Raw genomic sequence first — 26,097 nt, 5'->3', positions numbered from 1 at the left:
GCTTGGGGCAGCAAAAAACCTGGAGCCGGCCCTGTCTGCGGTGAAAGGATACATTTGAGTTTGGGGCCTCAAGTGGGGCAACTAGTGGGAGGAAATGCCCCAGATACTGGAGATGGGTCAGAGGAGGCCTGCCTAAGGTGCAGAAGGGTTGGGGAGCCACTACATTTTTCCTTGGGTTTGAAGAGTTATTGTTAACTTCTGGGACCAGGGAGGATTCCACCTGATTCCTCCCCAGGGCAGTCTCAGAGATCTTTTCTCTGGGGCCCCCTGCTGCCTCATGTGGTAAGCAGGCTGCTCCTAAACTTACTCTCTCCCTTCCTACACTTGTAGGCTGGCCTTTGTCGATTTTCATTGTCATGTCATTCTCTTCTCATTACAGTAGAGCCTAAGGCCTGGTCCACACTAAACCCCCCACTTCGAACTAAGATACGCAACTTCAGCTACGTGAATAACGGAGCTGAAGTTGAAGTACCTTAGTTCGAACTTAACGCGGGTCCAGACACGGCAGGCAGGTTCCCCCGTCGATGCAACGTACTCCTCTCGCCGAGCAGGAGTACCGGCGTTAACGGCGAGCACTTCCGGGATCGATCCCAAAAGATCGATTGCTTATCACCGGACCCGGAGGTAAGTATAGACCTACCCTCAGAGTTACAAATACCAGCATTATGAACTGACCAGTCAACCACACATCTCGTTTGGAACTGGAAGTACACAATCAGGCAGCAGCAGAGACAAAACAAAAACAAACAAACAAACAAACAAACCAAATACTGTACAGTACTGTGTTGAATATAAACTACTAAAAAAATAAAAGGGAAAGCAGCATTTTTCTTCTGCATAGTAAAGTTTCAAAGCTGTATTAAGTCAATGTTCAGTTGTAAACTTTTGAAAGAACCACAATAACGTTTTGTTCAGAATTTTGAACATTTCAGAATTACAAACAACCTCATTTCCGAGGTGTTTGTAACTCTGAGACAGAGGTGGATTACAGGTTTCTGGGACCCTGGGCCAGAGCAAGTGGGGGCCCTCCCCACCCATTCTGCCTGCAGTTCCCTCCATCCCCCCCCAGTGCTCCTGCTGGGGAGCTGGATCAGGGCATGGGGGCTTCCCCCGCCCACCCAGCACTCCTCCGGGGTTGGGGAACGGGGGCTTCCCCTGCCTACCCAGTGCTCCTGCCGGGAAGTGGGGTCGGGGCGTGGGGGCTTGCTGTGGGCAGGCGGAGCAAGTCGGGGCATGTCCATTTTTTCAGGGGCCACCTGGGCACAGGCACCGTTGGCCCAGTGGCTAATCCACCACTGCTGTGAGGTTCTACTATATACTGGGGCAGGCCTTTCTAGCACCAATCACATGCCTATTTATTTTGTTGTCTTGTTTTATAATGAAAATATGGTCACAGTAGTTTTTCTAGAATATTGAGTTTAAGAATGCTGAACCTTTAACCAGTAGCCCAATTTTTTTTTCAGTTCAGTTCCAAATCAGGTAAGTAAGTTGGATAAAATTATGGTTTCGGTTTGGTTCTGGTTCAAGTAAAAATACCAGTTCGAAATGGTTCTCTGGTTTGGTTTTCGTTTGACTCCCTTCATTTATTATGTTTTTCTTTACAATTTATGCTTGTCTTTAGTTTTGTCTATACCACACACTGTATATTGCAGTAAACTAGGGAGGGATCAAATCTGAAACCAGTTACCTAGACCCTTTCCCTCAAGTTTCCGAGTTTTCTATAAAATGCTGTCAGAAACAGCCTTTGTTTTGGCTTTGCCAAACAAAACTCTGACCAATGAAATTTTGCAAAACCCAAAACTGTGTTTCTTCTCACTCTGTTCTATTTCTGATACACAGATGGCTGAAACAGGACTAATTTATCAAACTTACTTTCCACCTCTGAACTTTGGGGGTTTCTGATAAAATTGAACCTCTATTCAAATGACTCTGCAGTTTTGGTTTTACAAAACCAAAATAAAAATGATGAGGTGTTGAAAAACAAACTACAATCTCTCCTTATTTTTCTCATCTCTATTGTAAAACTCCTTTAGTTCCTTTTTTTGGATATGGACTCCATAGCTCATAGGTTCTTTAAAATAATGGGGTAGGCAATCCAGATAAACTGTAAATGTAGTAATTTTAAACAATTAATAATGTCTCTTGAAAATGTGAGTGATTCTAAAACCAAAACCAGCAAACCAAGATACCTAAGATGGTAATGGTAGAAAATTGCCATTAATAAAGCTTTCGGGGAAGAGTGTGCAATTTAAAACTAAATCTACCCATTTTTTTATTTTTCTGTAGAAGTAGGAACTCCTGCCCTCCTCTCTGTACATCCCTGCTCCTATGCAGAGCTACCTAATAACCTCTGGCCAATGGTCCTCACCTGGAAACAGGAGTCACGTAGTTGCCTGGAAAGACTCCAGACATTCCCGTTCTCAGAGATGTCCCCTTGAACCAGCCATCCTGACACTTCTCAATGACCCGATACATTTCGCCTTTACGCAGCTCCAGCTCATCATTCTTCTGAGGCTTGTATGCATACAGAGCTAAGTAGCTGCAGGGAGAAGTTACACACATGCTGAGTGTATAGATGATGCCAAAACAAGTGATGTTCAGGTTCTTATTTCAGTCTAACAGTGCAGGAATGCCCTGTGACACACAGGCTGCTCAGAAACAATGACTGAGGGGACATAATTAAGGTATACATAATAATGAATGGCACAGAGCTGGCTGATCAAATACTGCTATTCATCCTCACTCACAATATGAGAACAAAGGGGATAGTTTATTTTATTAAAAGGCAGAACTTTAAAACTGACACACAGAAATACTTTCTCACACAATGCACAATCAGCCAGCCAAACTCACTGCCACAAAGTAGCACTGAAGCCAAGACTTTAGCAGGTTTCATAAAAGGATTACATATACAAATGGGTAGCAAGAATGTCCAGAGTTACAATATTAAGTATTTTTAAAAAGTCAAATGTCTGGAGAGGATATAAATTTGTATGGTTCAGAGCATGATCCAGCCTCTAACTTTGGGGATTAGGAAGAAACTTTTCTTACGAGCAGATTATTTCACAAATGCTTGCTATAGGGTTTTTTCATCTTGTATTACCCAATGCCAGAAAGAGGATACTGGTCCAATATGAGAATTCCTACATTTCTGTGTGTGTGGATAAGATGATACTCTTTTAACAACTGTCTTAGGGCCAAACCATGGCATCCTTACTCAGGCAACACTCCCATTAAAATCAATGGGAGTTTCTCCACAGCAAGGATTCAGAGTTGACCCTATGTTTTTTGTATGCAGTATGCATATAACCTTAGTCTTTATCTCAATATGCACAACTTAATCTTGATCTCAATAGCCATAACTTTTTATATATTTAATTATACTTTTATTTATTCCCTTTGTTTATGATCTTTCCTTTCATCTCTCTTTTGTTCTTGCTTCATTACTTCAGGGACATGACTCATGCTATGAAATACTACAACTTATAGCTGTTAAAATTAGTCCCAGTGTTTGGAGAGATGCTTGCTGAAAATTCAGAATGATTGCTTGTACTTTGGGGGATAGCTAGGAAGCCTGTTAAGGAAAAAATAACAAGAACAACCACCCCACAGCACCTTCTATCTTATAACAATCAAGTTTTTTGACACTATCCCCTTGCCACCAATACAAAAGGAGATTTCCAACCATCCCTGTTTATGATTGCTCATTCCTGAGTGTTGTTTTGAAGGCAGTACGGAAGGACTAGAACAAATGGGCAAATGCTGTGAAAACTGCATTTACCCTACAAAATGTAGCAGAATATCCTCATATTGAGGAAAGGTTAGAAGGGGTTCAGTGCATATCTAGTAGCAGAGAAACAAAGAAATAATGAAAACTATAACCACAGTGATTGTAGACCTGCAACCAATAAAAATGATGTTTGGCTTTTTACTTCTGCTCTTTAGGAAATATAATTAAAGAATAAATCCTATTAGTTTTTCCTATTTTATTCCTTTATGTTACCAGTAGACTTTTCTTTTTCTTTTGCAGCCAGTAAATAAACAACAGTAATGAGTAGAATACAAAATATTTGATAACAGCTCCTCTGGGCATGCTTAGGTTGATGTACTTGGCTCCGTTTACCATGTGCATGTGATATAATTATATTTCATTAGTCAACAGACAGGAGAAACCATTCTGCATATTTTTTGTTCAGTCTGTATAATCAGGTATCAATGATCAGCTCTATTGGTGCTCACCTGACAGAAAACACGAGGCTGCATATGAACTGAAGAACACTGAAATGCATCTGCCTGACATGAAACAGTGCTACATGCTTCAGTGCTCATCCCTCATCACAGTGCTCTGTTAGGATACAATGGAGAGTGTGGAGGCTGTACAACTTGGGACCAAGAAGCATGGCTCGCCTCTGATTAGTACTTGTTTATGTCTTTATATTGTTGGCCTAATTCAGAGGTCATGTGTAAAGTGGTGGTACAACTTAGTCTAAATTAGACGGTCTTAGACCTACTTACCCCTTTTATCCAGCACTTGAGTCGTGCTGGAATGTTCCGGAAAGCACTGATGCCAAAAGCTAGCAGGATTCATAAAGGGATTACACACACACATGGACAGCAAGAATGTCTGGAGTTACAGTAGTAAGGGTTTTTTAAAAAAAAACACAGTGTTTGGAAGGGATATAAATTCTCATGTTTGGAGCATGTGCAAGCCTGGTTCTGGTACTACTGATAACTATCCCTGCACCTCCAGCCAGTGATTCAACCAGTCCTAAGGTATTCTTGTTCTTGAAATCATGTGTTCTGGGACCTTTTTTTTTTTTTTTTTTTTTTCTTAAGGACTTGAGCACTGATTTTATCAATAAGTAAGAGAATCTTCCCTTGCAGAGCAGAACTCCACCAGGGCCCTAAGCATCTGAAAAGGTAGGAGAAGGATTTGCCTCAATATGTATCATCACATTAATATCACACAGGCTCCACAGAGTGACTGCAGAGTAACGATACGATTCTCTCATCAGAATCTCAGAACAATGAATGATGCTTTGTATCCTCTAAGCTTCAGTACTCGTTGTGGCAGAATGGGTTTACTAAGGGCTAGTTTTCATGGTTTTGAATTTCCTATTCTGATTAAAGTAGATCTGTCATCTCATTTTACATGTTTGCGTGTGTGAATTTCAGCTCCGCTTTTAGGGCATTATGCACACAAACATATGTATGTTAAGGTTCAGTTGGGTTTTCATATATTTTATTAGAAGAAGGGGTTCGGTAGTTTAATGACATAGGTACCCAATATATTCACTGGCCTAGAAGAGAATTATTATAATAGATCCTATTGCTCCTATACCCTATCTAATCAACCACTGTTCTTCCATCCAGTATTTATACACTCACGATATTCTTGCACTTAAAATGTTCCATTTGATGTCTTTGGTTATTGTACTGAAGAATGTGATTGGACTACTTTTTATGGTTAGACACAGTTCATCTGAATGATGATTGACTCAGTTGTTCCAATGTATGGGAGTTGGCCTTCCTAAAGCTTTTAATTTAAGGGAGCAGGCTTTCTCTAGCAGATAGGCACTCCATTTGCTTTGCAATGATTCAGATAACTGTAATAAATATTCTGTAAGCTAAAAAAAGGGCTATGTAAAGAAAGGTGACCTGACCTTTCACTGTTCATTTTTCAATTTCAGCGGAAGGTTTGAGATTGAGATAACTGTATTCAAAGAACTACTGCTATGAGAACTACTCTTTCAAATAATAAAAAAAAATAAATCAAAACCACAAGTGATTTGCAAAATGCCTGAGTGTGATTAAGATGAACTGGCTACTTACATATTGAGGGGGAGCTGGACCTTTGTCGGTGTTCCCTGATCTCCAATTATTGCACTTGTTCTGGGTCCAGCCACTGTAGCTGTTCCAATTGAGGAGGAGTCCTGAAAACATACAAATAAGATACACAAGAAGTGAAATACATCATTTCCTAAAATAGAGGATAAAATACATCCTTTGTGAATTTCCAAGCAAAGCCTATTTCTCAGATTTGCCACCTTACTGATATTGTATGACAACATGCGCTTTTAGCCTCAGAAATTCCAAGAATACATTTCAGGCACAAGGGACAGTAGCTTGTTAATAACATTTCCACAGGCATGTCAGAATAGTTCAGCTGTAACTTGCATATGAACCTTAAAACATTTAGAAAGCAAGTCCACTTGGCTAGTTTATAAAACCAGTTCAATATTTATGTCCCCTGAAATGGTGTCTACTTTGATAAGAACATTTTTTTTTTAACTAGCTCATTTTCTTTTCCGTAATACTTTGGTTAATTATTCGTATATTTTTTGAAAAATAGATAATTTTCACTCACCGATGTGATCATATTTGAATATTGCTTTTTATGGTCAGGAACCTTTATCTCCTTAAAGAACGGAGACAGATGGTAGTGCAAATGAAAACAGGGACATCAGTGTGGCTGGGTATATATAGAACTGGACTAGGATTCAAGAGACTTTGGTTCTATTCCTTGCTCTGTCACTAGCCTGCTGGGTGACCCTAGGCAAGCCAGCTCTGTGCCTCAGTTTTGCCATCTGTAAAATGGGGATAATGATACTGGCCTCCTGCAACAGAGTGCTCTGAACCAGCACTATGGTCACTGTAAGTCAAATTAGTTTTCCCAGAGATGGTCCTGACTGAGGGAAGCTGGGGCTAATTACTAGATAAGTATGAACTGGGGGAGCCAAGGAGCTAGTTAACCCATTAACTGGAAGAGTTGAAAGGTGCCCAGGAAGGAAGTGCAAGAAAAGGGAATGAGAGAGAGTGGGAGAGGCTAACAGGGCAAGGATAAAGGGAGTTCTTTCTCCGGCAAAATGTTTGCATGTCACTGTAAACAGAGTTGCTGCACAGGACTGTGAAGGGATGGTAGATGAGATAATACAACAAGCCAGAGGTGTTAGAGATAATTGTACGAGAAGACAGGAGCACAAGGCTATGCTTGTGACACCTCCTTTGTTAAGTGCTTTGAGATCTACTGATGAAAAGTGCTCTATGAGAGGTAGGTATTATTTTAACTGGAAAGTTCACAGCCCTAAAGTTGTATGGAGGTAGATCAACTTTTGACGCTACAGCGTGTTCAAGATACCTCACGATGAATGGGGTCTTACAAAAGCGGGGTCTCTCAAACTACTGCACACTGTACCCTGTAATGGACCTGGAATCTGTATAAATCTAGTAACTACATTTTTAACTTCAATAAAGGCCTAACCCTGACTGTTGCTGAGCGCCCATAATGCTAATTGAAGCAAAAGCTCAGCACTTTTCAGGATCAAAAAAGCATCACCAAACTAAAATTCAGGCAACTCTAAGGTCCAAAGAACCAAATATTGAAGCATTAACATCTGTGAAATACACCATACGGACTGATTCTGAGTTCAGATTGAAGTCATTTGAAACCATGGGTGCATATCTGTGGGAAGAATTTGGCTGTGTACTTTTAGAGGCTGCCAAGATATATGGAGGTTACTTACTGGTTCTTCGAGATGTGTGGTCCCTCTTTGTACTCCACACATGGGTACACATGTGCAGCAGGCGTCATGTGTCTGTTGGCCTGTACCTGCGCCATAGATCAACTTGTGCCCCCGACCCAGGGTATGAGAGTCAGTGCAGGTTGAAGCCTCTCCCACAATCCCACAGGATCCAAAGCAGAGGGGAGGAGGGAAGGGAGTGGAATACAGATAAGACCACACATTTCAAAGTTATAGTAAGTAACCTCCATTTCTTCTTCGAGTGACGTGTATTCCACATGTGGGTGATTGGCAAGCAGTGCTCAGATTGGAGGTGGGTGTGAGGAAGCTGGTAGCAAAGATATCTACGATACTGCAGAGCCCACTGCTACATCCATAGCCGAGACATGAACTAAACCAGGGGTAGGCAACCTATGGTACGCGTGCCGAAGGCTGATTTTCAGTGGCACTCACACTGCCCGGGTCCTGGCCACCAGTTCGGGGGCTCTGCATTTTAATTTAATTTTAAATGAAGCTTCTTCAACATTTTAAAAACCTTATTTACTTTACATACAATAGGTTAGTTATATATTATAGACTTATAGAAAGAGACCTTCTAAAAACATTAAAATTTATTACTGGCACGCGAAGCCTTAAATTAGAGTGAATAAATGAAGACTCGGCACATCACTTCTGAAACGTTGCCGACCCCTGAACTAAACCATAGTGTGTCAGGAATGTGTGGATAGAACTCCAGGTGTCTGCCTTGCACATGTCCTGCAGCAGAACATCATATAGGGATGCCGTGGAGATAGCTTATACTCGCATGGAGTGAGCTATGACTCCACTATCCCCAGGGGAGAGATTTTTCCTACTTATAGTACTCAAGGATGCATCCCAAGAGCTACTTAGAAATCCTCTGGGAGGACATGGCTTGACCGCAAGCTCTCTCTCTCTCACTCTATCACTGTTGCGATAAAAAGTCTTGGTGATTTTCTAATAGGTTTGGTTCTTTGCAGGTAGAACACCAGGGCATGCCGAAGGAGTGAAGTCTCTTGTCTTCAGTGGAAGTGTGGGGTTTCGGGAAAAATACAGCTAAGTGTATACTTTGATTGATGTGAAATTTAGGCTAGGTCCACACTACCCTCCTGATTCGGCGGGTAGAGATCGATCTTCTGGGATCGATTTATCGCGTCTCATCTGGAAGCGACAAATTGATCCCAGAAGAGTTCACCCGTCGACTGCGGAACTCCTGCTCGCCGAGAGGAGGAAGCGCTGTCCACGGGGGAGCTTGCCTGCGCCGCGTGGACCCGCAGTAAGTAAGCTTAGTTCGATCTAGGAAACGTCGACTTCAGCTACGCTATTCTCGTAGCTGAAGTTGCGTTTCCTAGATCGATCCCCCGCCCCAGTGTGGACCAAGCCTTAGAAACAATCTTGGGGAGGAACTTGAGGTATAGTTGAAGATAAATCTTTTCTTTGTGAAAAACTGTTTACAGAGGGTCCGCCATAATGACTCCAAGCTCGCTGACCTTGCTGGCCGAAGTGATAGACACTAAGAATGCCACCTTTATGGACAGGTAGGTCATGGAGCATGTTGCCATAGGTTCAAAAGCTGGACCTGTGAGCATCGACAGGATGAGAGTAAGGTCCCATTGAGATGTAGGTTTGATCACCGGTGGGAAAATCCTTGTTAGGCCTTTCATAAACCATTCAGTAGATGGATGAGTAAAGTGGGCCATGAGGTAAAGTGAGCCCGGATTGGGGTGCTTGATTTCCACCGCTCCTGGATTAAGAGGTTCGGGAATGGGCAGATCCTGACTGGGGGGTCGGAAGCAGAGATGAAAGTGGGCCGTTACAGCGTAGCAGTAAGAAAGTAGCTGCTGGTATGGGCTGGTACACAGCTGATGTTAAAGCGCTGCTGCGGCAGGGCTTTAAGGACTGTACCGACAAGGCTACCAAGGGAGGGAGGGGGGCAAAAGGGGCAGCTGCCCCAGGGCCCAGAGAAGTAAAAGGGCCTGGGGCTCCCGGCTGCTGCTGCTGCGGCAGCCGGAGCCCCAGTCCCTTTAAATTGCCGCTGGAGCCCAGGGCTGCACAAGCTGGGCAGCGCTAAAGGACTGGCTGCGGGAGGCTGGCCCCCAGCCCCGTCCATAGGCCCGGGAAGTAGGGGTGCGGGGGGTGCTGCAGCACCCCCAGGCTTTGCGCCCCACCGTGGTCCTGTCTGCCAGCCTATGAACATAAGAACGGCCGTACTGGGTCAGACCAAAGGTCCATCTAGCCCAGTATCCTGTCTACAGACAGTGACCAATGCCAGGTGCCCCAGAGGGAGTGAACCTAACAGGTAATGATCAAGTGATCTCTCTCCTGCCATCCATCTCCACCCTCTGACAGACAGAGTCTAGGGACACCATTCCTTAGCCATAGTGGCTAATAGCCATTAATGGACTTAACCTCCATGAATTTATCCCGTTCTCTTTTAAATGCTGTTACAGTCCTAGCCTTCACAACCTCCTCAGGTAAGGAGTTCCACAAATTGACTGTGTGCTGTGTGAAGAAGAACTTCCTTTTATTTGTTTTAAACCTGCTGCCTATTAATTTCATTTGGTGACCTCTAGTTCTTGTATTATGGGAATAAGTAAATAACTTTTCCTTATCCACTTTCTCCACATCACTCATAATTTTATATACCTCTATCATATCCCCCCTTAGTGTCCTCTTTTCTAAGCTGAAAAGTCCTAGCCTCTTTAATCTCTCCTCATATGGGACCCTCTCCAAACCCCTAATCATTTTAGTTGCCCTTCTCTGAACCTTTTCTAGTGCGAGTATACCTATTTGAGATGAGGAGACCACATCTGTACGCAGTATTCAAGATGTGGGCGTACCATGGGTTTATATAAGGGCAATAATATATTCTCCATCTTATTCTCTATCCCAGGGGTCGGCAACGTTCGGCACGCGGCTCGCCAGGGTAAGTACCCTGGCGGGCCGGGCCAGTTTTATTTACCTGCTGACGCGGCAGGTTCGGCCGATCGCGGCCTCCACTGGCTGCGGTTCGCCGTCCCGGGTCAATGGGGGCGGCGAGAAGCGGTGTGGGCGAGCGATGTGTTGGCCGCGGCTTCTCGCCGGCCCCATTGGCCCGGGATGGCGAACCGCGGCCAGTGGAGGCCGCGATCGGCCGAACCTGCCGCGTCAGCAGGTAAATAAAACTGGCCCGGCCCGCCAGGGTGCTTACCCTGGCGAGCCGCGTGCCGAACGTTGCCGACCCCTGCTCTATCCCCTTTTTAATGATTCCTAACATCCTGTTTGCTTTTTTAACCGCCTATGCATACTGCGTGGACATCTTCAGAGAACTATCCACAATGATTCCAAGATCTTTTTCCTGATTTGTTGTAGCTAAATTAGCCCCCATCATATTGTATGTACAGTTAGGGTTATTTTTTTCCAATGTGCATTACTTTACATTTATCCACATTAAATTTCATTTGCCATTTTGTTGCCCAATCACTTAGTTTTGTGAGATCTTTTTGAAGTTCTTCACAGTCTGCTTTGGTCTTAACTATCTTGAGCAGTTCAGTATCATCTGCAAACTTTGCCACCTCACTTTTTACCCCTTTCTCCAGATCATTTATAAATAAGTTGAATAGGATTGGTCCTAGGACTGACCCTTGGGGAACACCACTAGTTACCCCCCTCCATTCTGAGAATTTACCATTAATTCCTACCCTTTGTTCCCTGTCTTTTAACCAGTTCTCAATCCACGAAAGGACCTTCCCTTTTATCCCATGACAACTTAATTTACGTAAGAGCCTTTGGTGAGGGACCTTGTCAAAGGCTTTCTGGAAATCTAAGTACACTATGTCCACTGGATCCCTCTTATCCACATGTTTGTTGACCCCCTCAAAGAACTGTAATAGATTAGTAAGACACGATTTCCCTTTAGAGAAACCATGTTGACTTTTGCCCCACAAGCTCTTGCATACTACCCTGTGAGTTTACCTCAAACTAACCTAGAGGAACTGCCTCTCCCGACAGAGAGTTCAGTCTCCATGCCTTTCTGCCAGGTCTGACAACAAGGGAGAAAAACTAGAGCCAATTGTGGTTTCTCAGTGCACCAAAAACTAATGCATTTTCTTCTGTGTTTGTTCTTTAATGGCCTTAGTTTAGGACAAAGGCTTGTGTACACCTTGCCGGTGGTTTAATGTTAGAGCAAGTGCAAGTCTGTCTTGTGATGACAGGAGACTGTCTTGGTTGTTCTGGAAGTGTAGAGTTTTGTGAGTCTGTTTCAGTATCTACCGTTACTTGTCTGCCTATGCTCCTTCTGTGTACTGCTGATCAAGCCTCAGCAAAGACTATATATTATCCCCTGCATCCATGTTTTTGTCTGGCACACGCAGTGGATGACTGTATTTGCAGTTTCAGTAAAATATATGTCCATCGACTGCTGCATGATATGAATGAAGAATTATCTTTACTTGTCCAACCCATGTAGCTTCCTTCCAAGTGCATGATTTGTTCTGAGGAAATAATTTGATCCTCTCAGGATCTCCCAATTGTAGTTCTGGGCCATTTTTATCTTCTCAGTTGTAGCAGGCTTTGGCTTTTGCATGTCTGTCTTCTTTTTTGTCCATAACTCCTTCTATTCCTGGTTGTTGGGGCTACAGGCACCAAAGTATGCCTTGATGAGTCTTGACATCAAGCGTTGTACCACGCTGCTGTGAATGCCTTCTGGGAGGGGTTTCTCCATTTAAGAATGGCCTGCCATATATTTTCTTTGCTTTTGCAGCTCTCTTTTAAAAAGTCTTAGCAATTTTAACGGCCAATTCAGCTTTGCTCTTTGACTGGCTGTGGTATGATAATGATGTCATGTGACTAAATTCCCATTCTGGATAAATTGCACAAACTCACTGCAAGTGAACTTGGGTCCATTGTCTGAAGCTATACAGTTTAGGATACCATGAAATGCTTCATTGCGTTGCCTATGATGGCTGCTGAGGTAGTGTCTGCCAGTTCATCCAATTTCCAGAAGGCTGAATAGTAGTCTACAGTAATGAGCTAGTTCGTATGGTTTGCTATGAAACGGCCCATTCCCACTTGGCTCCAAGGACTGTTGGGAATGATATTTATTTTCATTGTCTCTTTTTCCTGATTGGCCTGCATTTTTCCACATCTATCACAACTCCACAGCAGGTCTCTGATATTCTCTGAGATCATGTTTGGCCAGTACATGGCATCTTCGGCTTTCCAGAGACATGCTGCTATTCCAGAATATTTCCAATGACCCCATACATAATCACACTATAATGCCCCCCTATTGGGAAGCTATTTATTGAAATAGTGGTAGTAGTGTTTTGATCTGGAGGCTGCTCCTAGAAACTGGACTGAGATCACTAACCCATACCAAAACTGATAGGCCACTAAACAGCCTGAAGATGACTAGCACCCTATACTGTCTTTAAACTAGCAATCTAGAAGTAAGGGACTTCCTTTCCTATAACCAATCCCCTGAGCCAAATAATGCCCCATGTTTGCTGTATTTAACAAAAAGCAAATAGTTATTTTCTTTTAAATGACAGCTGATTCTTCTGAAGTAAAGTACAGCTGGCCAGCAGATTAGAAAGGAGAATGCACAACTGGATGCTGAAGAACATCTTCTGATGCTGCACACCTGTGGGTGGCTCATTGTGCTCTGTTAGTAGCACCCTCTGTGCTATTGTAGGTCTAAACTCTGAAAAATAGTAGAAAGACTGTAATGAGAAAGATCCACACAAACAGAGAGAGGCTGAGCAAAGGAATTCTCAGGGTATGTCTATACTATGAAATTAGGTCGAATTTATAGAAGCCGGTTTTATAGAAATCGGTTGTATACAGCCGATGGTGTGTGTCCCCACATAAAATGCTCTAAGTGCATTAAGTCAGCGGACCGCGTCCACAGTACCGAGGCTAGCGTCGACTTCCGGAGCGTTGCACTATGGGTAGCTATCCCACAGTTCCCGCAGTCTCCGCCGCCCATTGGAATTCTGGGTTGAGAGCCCAATGCCTGAATGATGCAAAACAGTGTCGCGGGGGGTTCTGGGTACATGTCGTCAGGCCCCTCCCCCTCCGTCAGAGCAACGGCAGACAATCGATTCGCGCCTTTTTATCTGGGTTACCTGTGCAGACAACATACCATGCCAAGCATGGAGCCCACTCAGCTCAGCTCACCGTCACCATATGTCCTCTGGGTGCCGGCAGACGTGGCACTGCATTGCTACACAGCAGCAGCTAATTGCCTTTTGGCAGTAGACGGTGCAGTATGACTGGTAGCCTTCATCGGCGATCTGGGTGCTGGCAGACGTGGGGCTGCATTGCTACACAGCAGCAGCCCCTTGCCTTTTGGTAGAAGATGGTATATTACGACTGGTATCCGTCGTTGTCGTACTGCCTTCCCAATGACGATGATGGCTATCAGTCGTAGTATGCTATTTTCTGCCAAGCACCTAGAAGATGCCAAGGGCTATCAGTCATGCTGCACTGTCGTCTGCCACCTTAAGATGTAAAAAATAGATTTGTTCTGTATTCATTTGCTTTCCCCCCTCCGTGAAATCAACGGCCTGCTAAACCCAGGGTTTTGAGTTCAATCTTTGGGGGGGGCCATTCTGTGTGACAGTTGTTTGTGTTTCTCCCTGATGCACAGCCATCTTTGTTGATTTTAATTCCCTGTACCTGTACGCCATGTCGTCACTCGCCCCTCCCTCCCTCCCTCCCTCCGTCCATCAGATACTAGTTTTGTGCCTTTTTTCAGACCAGATGCCATAGCACTGGGATCATGGAGCCTGCTCAGATCACCACGGCAATTATGAGCACTATGAACACCACGCGCATTGTCCTGGAGTATATGCAGAGCCAAGACATGCCAAAGCAAAACCAGGACCAGCCGAGGAGGCGATTGCAGCGCGGCGACAAGAGTGATGAGGAAATTGACATGGACATAGACCTCTCACAAGGCACAGGCCCCAGCAATGTGGAAATCATGGTGTCACTGGGGCAGGTTCATGCCGTGGAACGCCGATTCTGGGCCCAGGAAACAAGCACAGACTGGTGGGACCGCATCGTGTTGCGGGTGTGGGACGATTCCCAGTGGCTGCAAAACTTTCGCATGCGTAAGGGCACTTTCATGGAACTTTATGACTTGCTTTCCCCTGCCCTGAAGCGCCAGAATACCAGGATGAGAGCAGCCCTCACAGTTGAGAAGTGAGTGGTGATAGCCCTGTGGAAGCTTGCAACGCCAGACAGCTACCGGTCAGTCGTGAATCAATTTGGAGTGGGCAAATCTACAGTGGGGGCTGCTGTAATCAAAGTTACCAGGGCAATGAAAGACCTGGTGATATCAAGGGTAGTGACTCTGGGAAACGTGCAGGCCATAGTGGATGGCTTTGCTGAAATGGGATTCCCAAACTGTGGTGGGGCGATAGATGGAACCCATATCCCTATCTTGGCACCGGAGCACCAAGCCACTGAGTACATAACTGCAAGGGGTAGTTTTCAATGCTGCTGCAAGCCCTGGTGGATCACAAGGGACGTTTCACCAACATCAACGTGGGATGGCCGGGAAAGGTACATGATGCTCACGTCTTCAGGCACTCTGGTCTGTTTCGAAAGCTGGAGGAAGGGACTTTCTTCCCGGACCAGAAAATAACCGTTGGGGATGTTGAAATGCCTATCGTGATACTTGGGGACCCAGCCTATCCCTTAATGCCATGGTTCATGAAGCCGTACACAGGCAGCCTGGACAGTAGTCAGGACCTGTTCAACTACAGGCTGAGCAAGTGCCGAATGGTGGTGGAATGTGCATTTGGACGTTTAAAAGCGCGCTGGCGCAGCTTACTGACTCGCTCAGACCTCAGCAAAAAGAATATCCCCATTGTTATTGCTGCTTGCTGTGCGCTCCACAATATCTGTGAGAGTAAGGGGGAGACATTTATGGCGGGGTGGGAGGTTGAGGCAAATCGCCTGGCCGCTGATTACGCGCAGCCAGACACCAGGGCAGTTAGAAGAGCACAGCAGGGCGCGGTGTGCATCAGAGAAGCTTTGAAAACGAGTTTTGTGACTGGCCAGGCTATGGTGTGAAACTTCTGTTTGTTTCTCCTTGATTAACCCTCCGCCCCCCGCCCCGGTTCACTCTACTTCCCTGTAAACCAACCACCCCACCCTCCCCTCCCCCCTTCGAGCACTGCTTGCAGAGGCAATAAAGTCATTGTTACTTCACGTTCATGCATTCTTTATTAATTCATCACACAATTAGGGGGATAATTGGCAAGGTAGCCCGGGATGGGTGGGGGAGGAGGGAAGGAAAAGGACACACTGCAGTTTAAAACTTTAACTCTTATTGAAGGCCAGCCTTCTGATGCTCGGGCAATCATCTGGGGTGGAGTGACTGGGTGGCTGGAGGCCTCCCCACCGTGTTCTTGGGCGTCTGGGTGAGAAGGCTATGGAACTTGGGGAGGAGGGCTGTTGGTTACACAGGGGCTGTAGCGGCGGTCTCTGCTCCTGCTGCCTTTCCTGCAGCTCAACCATACACTGGAGCATATCAGTTTGATGCTCCAGCAGCTGGAGCATCGACTCTTGCCTTCTATCTGCAAGCTAACACCACCTATCATCTTCAGCCTGCCACTTGCTCTGTTCATCCCGCGATTCAGCCCGCCACCTCTCCTCTCGTTCATACTGTGCTTTTCTGTAGTCTGACATTGACTGCCTCCATGCATTCTGCTGTGCTCTTTCAGCGTGGGAGGACATCTGGAGCTCCGTGAACATATCATCCCAAGTCCGCTGTTTTCTCCTTCTAATCTTCACTAGCCTCTGTGAAGGAGAAACATTTGCAGCTGGTGGAGGAGAAGGGAGAGGTGGTTAAAAAAGACACATTTTAAGAGAACAATGGGTACACTCTTTCACGTTAAATTTTGCTGTTCACATTACACAGCACATGTGCTTTCGTTACAAGGTCGCATTTTTCCTCTTATATTGAGGGCCTGCCGGTTTGGTGTGAGAGATCACTCACGCAGTGCCAGGCAACAGATTTCGGCTTGCAGGCAGCCATGGTAAGCCGCAGTCTTTTGGCTTTTTTAACCTTCTTAACATGTGGGAATGGTTTCAAACACTAGCGCCCTCATTTCCCATACCAAGCACCCGTTGGGTTGGCCATTTAAAATGGGTATGCAATGTAAAAGGAGGGGCTGCGGTATCCGGGTTAACATGCAGCACAAACCCAACTAACCCCCCTTCCCTCCCAACACCCAATTCTCTGGGATGATCACTTCACCCCTCCCCCCCACCGCGTGGCTAACAGCGGGGAACATTTCTGTTCAGCAGAGCAGGAAGGGGCACCTCTGAATGTCCCCTTAATAAAATCACCCCATTTCAACCAGGTGACCGTGAATGATATCAATCTCCTGAGGATAACAAAGAGCAATAAGGAATGGATGTTGTCTGCATGCCAGCAAACACCGGGACCATATGCTGCCATGCTTTGTTATGCAATGATTCCAGACTATGTGCTACTGGCCTGGTGTGGTAAAGTATCCTACCATGGCGGACGGGATACGGCAGCCCTCCCCAGAAACCTTTTGCAAAGGCTTTGGGAGTACATGAAGGAGAGCTTTCTGGAGATGTCCCTGGAGGATTTCCGCTCCATCCCCATACACGTTAACAGACTTTTCCAGTAGCTGTACTGGCCGTGATTGCCATGGCAAATTAATCATTAATCATTAAACACGCTTGCTTTTAAACCATGTGTAATATTATATTTACAAAGGTACACTCACCAGAGGTCCCCTGTGTGCCCTCAGGGTCTGGGAGCACGCCTTGGGTGAGTTCGGGGGTTACTGGTTCCAGGTCCAGGGTGATAAACATATCCTGGCAGTTGGGGAAACCGGTTTCTCCGCTTCCTTGCTGCTGTGAGCGATCTACATTATCTTCATCCTCATCTTCCTCGTACCCCAAACCCTCTTCCCTGTGTGTTTCTCCATTGAAGGAGTCAAAGCACACGGTTGGGGTAGTGGTGGCTGCACCCCCTAGCATGGCATGCAGCTCCGCGTAGAAGCGTCATGTTTGCGGCTCTGCCCCGGACCTTCCATTTGCCTCTCTGGCTTTGTGGTAGGCTTGCCTTAGCTCCTTAATTTTCACGCGGCACTGCTGTGTGTCCCTGCTATGGCCTCTGTCCTTCATGGCCTTTGAGACCTTTTCTAATATTTTGCCATTTCGTTTACTGCTACAGAGTTCAGCTAGCACTGATTCATCTCCCCATATGGCGAGCAGATCCCATACCTCCCGTTCTGTCCATGCTGGAGCTCTTTTGCGATCCTGGGACTCCATCATGGTTACCTGTGCTGATGAGCTCTGCGTGGTCACCTGTGCTCTCCATGCTGGGCAAACAGGAAATGAAATTCAAACGTTCGCAGGGCTTTTCTTGTCTACCTGAGTTGAGAGTGCCGTCCAGAGCGGTCACAATGAAGCACTGCTGGATAGCTCCCGGAGGCCAATAACGTCGAATTCCATTCACACTATCCCAATTCCGACCCGCTAAGGCCGATTTTATCGCTAATCCCCTCGTCGGAGGTGGAGTAAAGAAACCGGTTTAAAGGGCCCTTTAAGTCGAAAAAAGGGACTTAGCCGTGTGAACGTGTCCAGGCTTAATTTGATTTAACGCTGCTAAATTCGACCTAAACTCATAGTGTAGACCAGGCCTCAGTCACAGCACATGGTTCAAGGCCTTCTCACCCATGTAGACATTTTGTGCTTGGTTAATCTGGGGAACTGGAGTAGAGGGACTGCTGACATTGCTGAGTTTCGCTCTTGGGTTTCCATGTGGGCAGATCCAATGGCCCCAACTTGCCCACCTTTCTTCTGCACCACAATGCAATGTACAGACAGGGCTGGACTGGGACATAGGTACTATAGCCCATGCCTAGGAGCTCTGACTCCTGGAGTTGTGGGATGATGTCACCATTTCAGTTTTCATTAGAAAACAAAACACATTTCTAGCTCTTGTGGTTGCACAGAAAACCTTGAAAACATAAAGCAAGTGTAACCAGTGCAGAGATACCTACCTGACTCTGCAGACAGCCTGAAACAACAATTCGGAGGTGTGTGAACTTTCCCTTTCATATTCATGGGCTATTAAATCTGAAAGCCACTGGTCTGGTCAATCCCCTGCTGACACCACTGCAGAAGTTGAATGTATGTAGCCCTCGCAGCTGCTACCCCTTTACAGCTATGCTCTGCTAGTGTCAGCAGGGGCACCCACACCAAGTCCCATTTCCTCAGCCTGCAAGAAGTGCAAAAAAGGAGAAGTGGGGCCATGGACAAGGAAGGGGGTTCCATATGCAAGTGTGGCTGGGGTCTCGGATTGCCTTAATCCAACTCTGATGACAGAGGAATCCTTTGTAGCAAGGGAATGAACAGTCCCATAGACTAATGGGTTTCAGAGTAAACTAATACTGAAGGGCTGACAAGCCTCCAGAGACCAGGAAATTAAAAGTAAAGACCATCAAACAGGGCAGAAACTTCATCCCAAACCTATTTTCCTGGTGCTTTCCCTTCCACTCCCTTCCAACAGCGTGACAGCTGGCAGGCAAGTTTTCCATCCTGAATTCTCTTTTCTCTGTCTTTTTTATGTTTAAGTCAGATCTTCACTATTACTTTAATGTCATTTTTGATGGTTACATTTTAAAAGACTTTATGCCTTCAGGGAATAAGAGAAGCTCTTGGTGGGACATGAGACTTATAAAGACAGTGATAAAACTAGGGACAGAGTACAGAAGTTTTGCAAGTTGCAGCCTTTGCAGAAAAATATGTTATCGTCAATAAAATCACCAACCAGAAATCTTGATTCTGACTTCAAAGCAAATCCAGCACAGTCTCACCGCAGGGCATTTGCCACATTCATTAATTCAAAGGAAAATGTCTTTTAATGTTTTGAATGCATATTTACATCTTATTTCCAAGGGTTTGTTTTATTACTGTATAATAAGGGAGAAACACTCAGATATTCAACACACACATTAATACACCATCCTCCTGAAATATTCGAGCTAGAAAACAGGCTAATGGTCCTTGAGATTCATGCTACTCATTTCTCTAATTCACTGACTCCATAAAACAATGACTCTGGCAATCACTGTAGGCCTTAATGTTCCTAGAAATAATGCACTTAATAATAATGCACTTGATGCACGGCAGTGCTACTGACTATTGACGAAAAGTGTTCTAGCAAGATCAAGTGGCCTCATGAAATGTTAATTACCAAAGTGGGAGCTAAAAGGGTGTTACCAGTTCCAGAAAAAGACTTTCTTTTATAATGGTATAGGTGTAAAAACAAACATACACAAATAATTACAGCTGCAGCTGGGCAAATGCCACCTACTGCCTGTCTTCTACAAATACTGTAGCTCAGGGGTGGGCAAACCTTTTGGCCCAAGGGCCACATCTGGGTATGGAAATTGTATGGTGGGCCATGAATGCTCACGAAATTGAGGGTTGGGGTGTGGGAGGTTGAGAGGGCTCCAGCTGGAGGCGCGGGCTGTGGAGTGGGGCCAGAAATGAGGAGTTCAGGGTGTGGGAGGGGGCTCTGGGCTGGGGCAGGGGGTTGTGGTATGGGGGGGGTGAGGGCTCTGGCTGGGGGTGTGGACTCTGGGGTGGGGCTGGGGATAAGGGGTTGAGGATGCAGGAGGATACTCCGGGCTGGGACCGAGGGGTTCAGAGGGTGGAAGGGGGATCAGGGCTGGGGTAGGGGGTTGGGGCACAGGAGAGGATCAGGGGTGCAGGCTCCTGGCGGCGCTTACCTCAAGCAGCTCCTGGAAGCAGCAGCATGTCCCCTGTAGCTGGGTGGTCACCCGCTCCTGCCTGCAAAGGCTTAAAACAGCCCTGGGAGAGGGCTGTGGTAGGGGAAAAGCTGGGCTGATTGGGAGGAAGCAGGCTCAGCTGAGGCCACACCCCAATCAGGGCCCAGCTGGCCCTATAAAGGCTTGCGCCAGGAGCTCAAGCAGACAGTCTCTCTCTGAGCGTAGAGAGAGAAGGGCCTGGCTGCAGGGGCTAGAGACAGGGTACCTGAGTGGAGCAGGGCTGGGGAAAGGCAGAGGAGCTGGGAAGGCTCCAGCCTGGAAAGCCCCAGGCTGTGGCCTAGCATTAGGCCAACAGGTACTGGGGGTTGCAGAGGGCAGCCCAGGGATAGGCCAAGGCAGAAGGTCCAAACCCAACCTTGCCTGTGATGAGTGGCGTATACTGCAGTCTGCCCCAGGGACTGGGGCTAGATGGTGACTGGCAGTGGCCTTACACTGAGGCGAGGTGGGGTTAGTGGGTGGGGGTTCCCCTGGGTGGGAGACCCAGAGTGTGGGGGTACTGCTGGGAGGCAGCAACCCAGAGAAAGGGACACTGGGGTCCTGGGAGGGACACGGGGGCCAGTGGTAAGGCGGATCAGCGGCCTGCAGAGGGCGCTCCGGAGCTGGGCTGAGCTAATTCCCAGAAGAGACCAGCAGGAGGCGCCGCAGGGGCGAGTCCGCACCCTTACATCCCCCCTCCGGCTCCTACACAGTGGCGTGGTCAGGTGGCTCTGCGCGCTGCCCTGTCTGTAGGCGTCGCCCCTGCAGCTCCCATTGACCACAGTTCCTGGCCAATGGGCGCTGTGGGAGCAGTGCTTGGGGCAGGGGCAGCGTGTAGAGCCCCCTGGCTGCCCCTGTGCGTAGGAGCCAGAAGGAGGACATGCCGCTGCTTCTGGGAGCCACATGGAGCCATAGCATGCCCGGAGCAGGGTAAGCCCCCAACCCTGCTCCCCGGCGGGAGCTCAAGGGGCAGATTAAAATGTCTGAAGGGCCGGATGCGGCCTCTGGGCCGTAGTTTGCCCACCCCTGCTGTAGCTGATCTTATTTAATTGTCATTTACTTAGTGCCTGATGTAGCCCACAAATTACAGACTTCTGAGGCACTTAAGGCAGTGCATGGGTGGCGGTACGGCTGAGCACTAGGTCAGCCTATTCTAGCACCAAGTTGGCTTTGGTTCAAAATGGGACAAGCCCTTTCCCCCCCCCCACACACATCTGTTCCATAAATGTGAATAATGAAGCTGATCAGAGGTGGAGAATTCATGTAAACGAGCCCCCTTAGCCTCCACTTACCACTACACCTTATTCTAAAGTCAGCTTTGGGTTTGTAATAACCTATTTTTGTCAACTTCATCTATGAACACACTATGCATTAACATCAGCGGGAACTCTGTCCATAGACTAGGTGCAGTATACATTGCTGGCCAGTCTGGTATGAAATTTCCTAGGCCTCTAAAATGAATTGTTTAGAGTCTTTCCCTATAAGATCTGCGGTACATTTTAATCAGTTTTCTGCACATCCCCCCATTTCTATTTCAGAGTTCTCCTTTCAGCAGTTAGCACTAGTGTTCTAGTCTCCCCTAAATGTTATTCAAGGAATATGTATCTGTCCAGTGTCTGGCACAAGGGGGCCTTAATCACTCCTGGGGCCTCTAAGTGCTACTGCAATATAAATATTTCATAAATAAACAAACAATAAGAAAAGAGTATATTGTAATCGTTTTCCCTAAAATATTGTGCATACACATATTATATGGTGGAAGGACAGGATGTTCTGGTGCATTGTAAAAGGTAGCCTCTAGCTTGCATATTTATATGCTCCTGATTCTTCAATATCAGAAGTTGATTGGCAGGTAACATAAATCACCAAGATGAATCTGCACAAAATGATTCCAGTGGTAAAAGGTTTTGGGGTTTCTACCCTGTTTAGAACCTGGGAAAAATGATCTTTTATTTGTTTTGTTTTGCAGGAATGAGATTTCTGCACAGTTCAATAAAACTCTCTCAAATATTGCATAAAGTATATGCTTTTTTAGCTAGCTAGAGTATATAACTAAGCTTTTGGCTTCTTGAAAAACCTTTTAAACTAGATTGACGCCAAAAGTATAGGATGAAAGGAGTATAACAACTACTTAAACCGGTCATTCCTTTAGGATGACTGCTTTGTATTGGGTTCTGATTAGCTTATATAACAAGCCTAGAGAATCAGTCAAATAACATATCTTTAGATTACAAAAGCCTTGAAGAGAAATGTAATACTCCAATGAGTGTAGTGCATGCTAACAAACCTTTTAAATTCTGTTTATCTTAAAATATACTTTTATAATACAGCACACACATGGGCATGTGTGTGCAAACCCCCATAAAACTCTGTGCTTTAAAACAAGCATGAAGTCACAAGATTTGTTGATGATATACTTTAAATAGAGATGGGCTGAGAAAGCAGTTTTTGGCTCCAGTTCCAGATATTTTTAGCCTACAGTTTCATGGTATATAAAGGCCAAGGGTGATTTCAGATTAAACTATGCCAAAAGCTCTCATGCTGTCTCCAATTTTTTGCTCCAATTGATATCACCTGATTTCTGTCATCTAGAATGGTGGAATTCTCATGAGATCAGCTGTTCTTGTGAAATTTCAGTTATCTTTGAGCAAAATCTCGTGAAAACTGTTCTGGTCAGTCTTTGTTCACATCTGAACCAGGTAGTAGGTCCTAATCAGTTTTGGATTTGACCTCAAACCACAACTGGGGAGGGGGTTGAATTTTACTTCCCCAGTCCTGCCCTCCATCACACAGGTTAAGGTTAATTCAAGGTTAAGGTTCAAGGTTCTGCTCTTGGCCCAACTCTGATTTTAAATATAATCCATATGCTTCCCACAGTCAGCTCTCCCATATTACCTGTCAGACTCAACAGTTTGCAGCTTTAAAAGTGGTCTATGTTTACATTTTCTCAGCTAAAATTCAACATTTCCAAATGATTTATACAGAGACAGTCATTTCAAGGGGATTCTTTTGTTTTCAAATACTGTCACAGTTTGGGGTTGAAGAGAATGTGCCAAGACTCATTCTTCTTGGCCTGTCCAGAATGCGTGGCCTGCAGTTAGAATACCTGCTCTTTCACGCAAAGAATTACAAATGGATTCCCCATACAAGGTAAGAACTGTTCAAAATACAGACACGGTGCTCTGGCAACCTTTCCTCCTCACTCAGACACTATGCTGGTGTGCACAAAGCCATGCTTCATTATTCATGAGATGCATTTTCTGTCAAAAACCAGGGGACCTAGAGCAGGGCTGACCTATGACCTTTCCAAAAGCAGGGAAGAATAATTTATAAGGGGTGAAAATGGAAGCAAGATGAGCCATCTGAGGCTTAAGCACAATTAGTGTGCCATGAGACTTCGTCAGCTGTCTAGGGCATCTCAGTTATGGACAGCTCCTCTGCACCAGTTACCTAATTCAACTTCAGTTTTATCACAGGCCTGCAGCGTTACTACATTTTCAATAAAAATTCATTTCACAGGCATGTCAGAACACTCTGCATGATGGACAGCCACTATTACCTTTTCAATGGCAGTTCTTATGTTTAATGGCGTATACTCAGCATGTCGGAATCAAGCATACTACATGCAAATTCTCTTAAAAGCCAGTGAAATGGAGATCAAAGCAACGCTTCTTGCAACAGAAATGCTTTGTTTCCAACTCTTATTGTTTTCCAATATGTACTGTGTTTGTGCTATTTTTTCCAGCTGCTGTGGTTTGAAGCTCATAATTTTACCTCCAAGCAGCTCTAAGCTTTTAGTAAATGAAAAGGCCACCACTCATTTCCAAATGAATTCAAAATAATATAAGAAACCTATACACAAAGTATTAGCTAGTGGGAAGCAGCTGAGTTGGTACCACTTGTATAACAATGAACAAGTTAGTAAAGCTTGCAGTCTTCAATTGCTAGTTAAATGGTATGCAGAAATACTTTTATTATATGTGATTTCATACTCTGATTTTGTCCCAATACATATCACTGTTGAACATGTATAATGTGTGTCTTTCTGGAGAAATGAGTGGCTTATAATAATGTAGCAACTTATAGATGAACAAAAACCATGTCAAAACAACATGAAGGGTCTGGTTTAAATCAACAAAAGCCACAACATGTTTGTATAATAAGTGAAATGTAAAGGTCATTTTTATAATACTGTTTTTTAAAATACTTTTATAATACAGCAGTGCTTTATATTTGTGGGCAAGTATGTGTTAAAAAGTATATGCAGTGCTGTGAAAAGGTAAAGAAAAATATTGCAGTGAAGTAAATATCAACCCTAGAATAAAGACAAGGTGGGTGAGGTAGCCTTTTATTGGATGAACTTCTGTTGGCGAAAGAGACAAGTTTTTGAGCTACACAGAGCTCTTCCTCAAGTCTGGGAAAGTTATTCGGAGGATATGGCTACATTGCAATTAAACATCCGTGGCTGGCCCTTGTCAGCTGACTTAGGCTCGCAGGGCTTGGGCTATGGGGCTGTTTGATTGAGGTATAGACATTTGGGTGCAGGCTGGAGCCTGGGCACTGGGACTCTTCCCCCTCACAGGGTCCCAGAGCACAGGCTCCAACACGAGCTTGAACATCTACACTGCAATTAAACAGTCTTGTGGCCCAAGCCCCGTGAACCTGAGTCAGCTGATTTGGGCCAGCCACAGGTGTTTAACTGCAGTGTAGACATACCCAGAGTGTCACAATTAAATACAAGGTGGAATAGATTGTTTATCTGGACAAATTGGAGAAATGGTCTGAGTTAAACAGGATGAAGTTTAACAAAGACAAATGCAAAGTGCTCCACTTAGGAAGAAAAAATCAGTTTCACACATACAGAATGGGAAGAGACTGTCTAGGAAGGAGTACGGCAGAAAGGGATCTAGGGATTATAGTGGAACACAAGCTAAATATGAGTCAACAGTGTGATGCTGTTGCAAAAAAAGCAAACATGATTCTGGGATGTATTAACAGGTGTGTTGTGAGCAAGACACGAGAAGTCATTCTTCCGCTCTACTCTGCTCTGGTTAGGCCTCAGCTGGAGTATTGTGTCCAGTTCTGGGCACCGCATTTCAAAAAAGATGTGGAGAAATTGGAGCGGGTCCAGAGAAGAGCAACAAGAATGATTAAAGGTCTTGAGAACATGACCTATGAAGGAAGGCTGAAAGAATTGGGTTTGTTTAGTTTGGAAAAGAGAAGACTGAGAGGGGACATGATAGCAGTTTTCAGGTATTTAAAAGGGTGTCATAAGGAGGAGGGAGAAAACTTGTTCACCTTAGCCTCTAAGGATAGAACAAGAAGCAATGGGTTTAAACTGCAGCAAGGGAGGTCTAGGTTGGACATTAGGAAAAAGTTTCTAACTGTCAGGGTGGTTAAACATTGGAATAAATTGTGTAGGGAGGTTGTGGAATCTCCATCTCTGGAGATATTTAAGAGTAGGTTAGATAAATGTCTATCAGGGATGGTCTAGACAGTATTTGGTCCTGCCATGCGGGCAGGGGACTGGACTGGATGACCTCTCGAGGTCCTTCCAGTCCTAGAATCTATGAATCTATAAGTAGTTAGCACTTATTCTAAGTGACAATTCAAGGTGAAGTGGCTTGTTAACACCTCTGCAATCGTAGGACAAAAAAAGGGAGTTAGTAGGTTGCAGATTGTTGGAATAACCCTTAAATCCAGTGTCTTTATTAAGACCATGATTTTTAGTGTCTAGCAAAGTAATGAAT

At 45.2% G+C, this 26,097-nt stretch overlaps 1 protein-coding gene across 3 annotated transcripts in view; it reads right to left on the bottom strand.

Annotated features, from left to right (window-relative positions):
* The window catches only part of SH3RF3 (SH3 domain containing ring finger 3), a 380,292-nt gene that overhangs the window by 55,237 nt on the left and 298,958 nt on the right, over positions 1-26,097 (bottom strand). For all 3 annotated transcript variants that reach the window (XM_008174317.3, XM_042861406.2, XM_042861407.2), the window contains 2 exons: positions 5,833-5,933; positions 2,369-2,539 (listed from right to left, as the gene is read on the bottom strand). In XM_008174317.3, coding sequence (XP_008172539.2) covers positions 2,369-2,539; positions 5,833-5,933 — 272 coding nt within the window. The remainder of the gene's footprint in view (positions 1-2,368; positions 2,540-5,832; positions 5,934-26,097) is intronic.

Source organism: Chrysemys picta, chromosome 1 (assembly GCF_011386835.1).
Source record: "Chrysemys picta bellii isolate R12L10 chromosome 1, ASM1138683v2, whole genome shotgun sequence".
NCBI lineage: Eukaryota > Metazoa > Chordata > Testudines > Emydidae > Chrysemys > Chrysemys picta.
The sequence above is the reverse complement of the archived record's forward strand: the minus strand, read 5'-3'. Positions and strand labels throughout refer to the sequence as shown.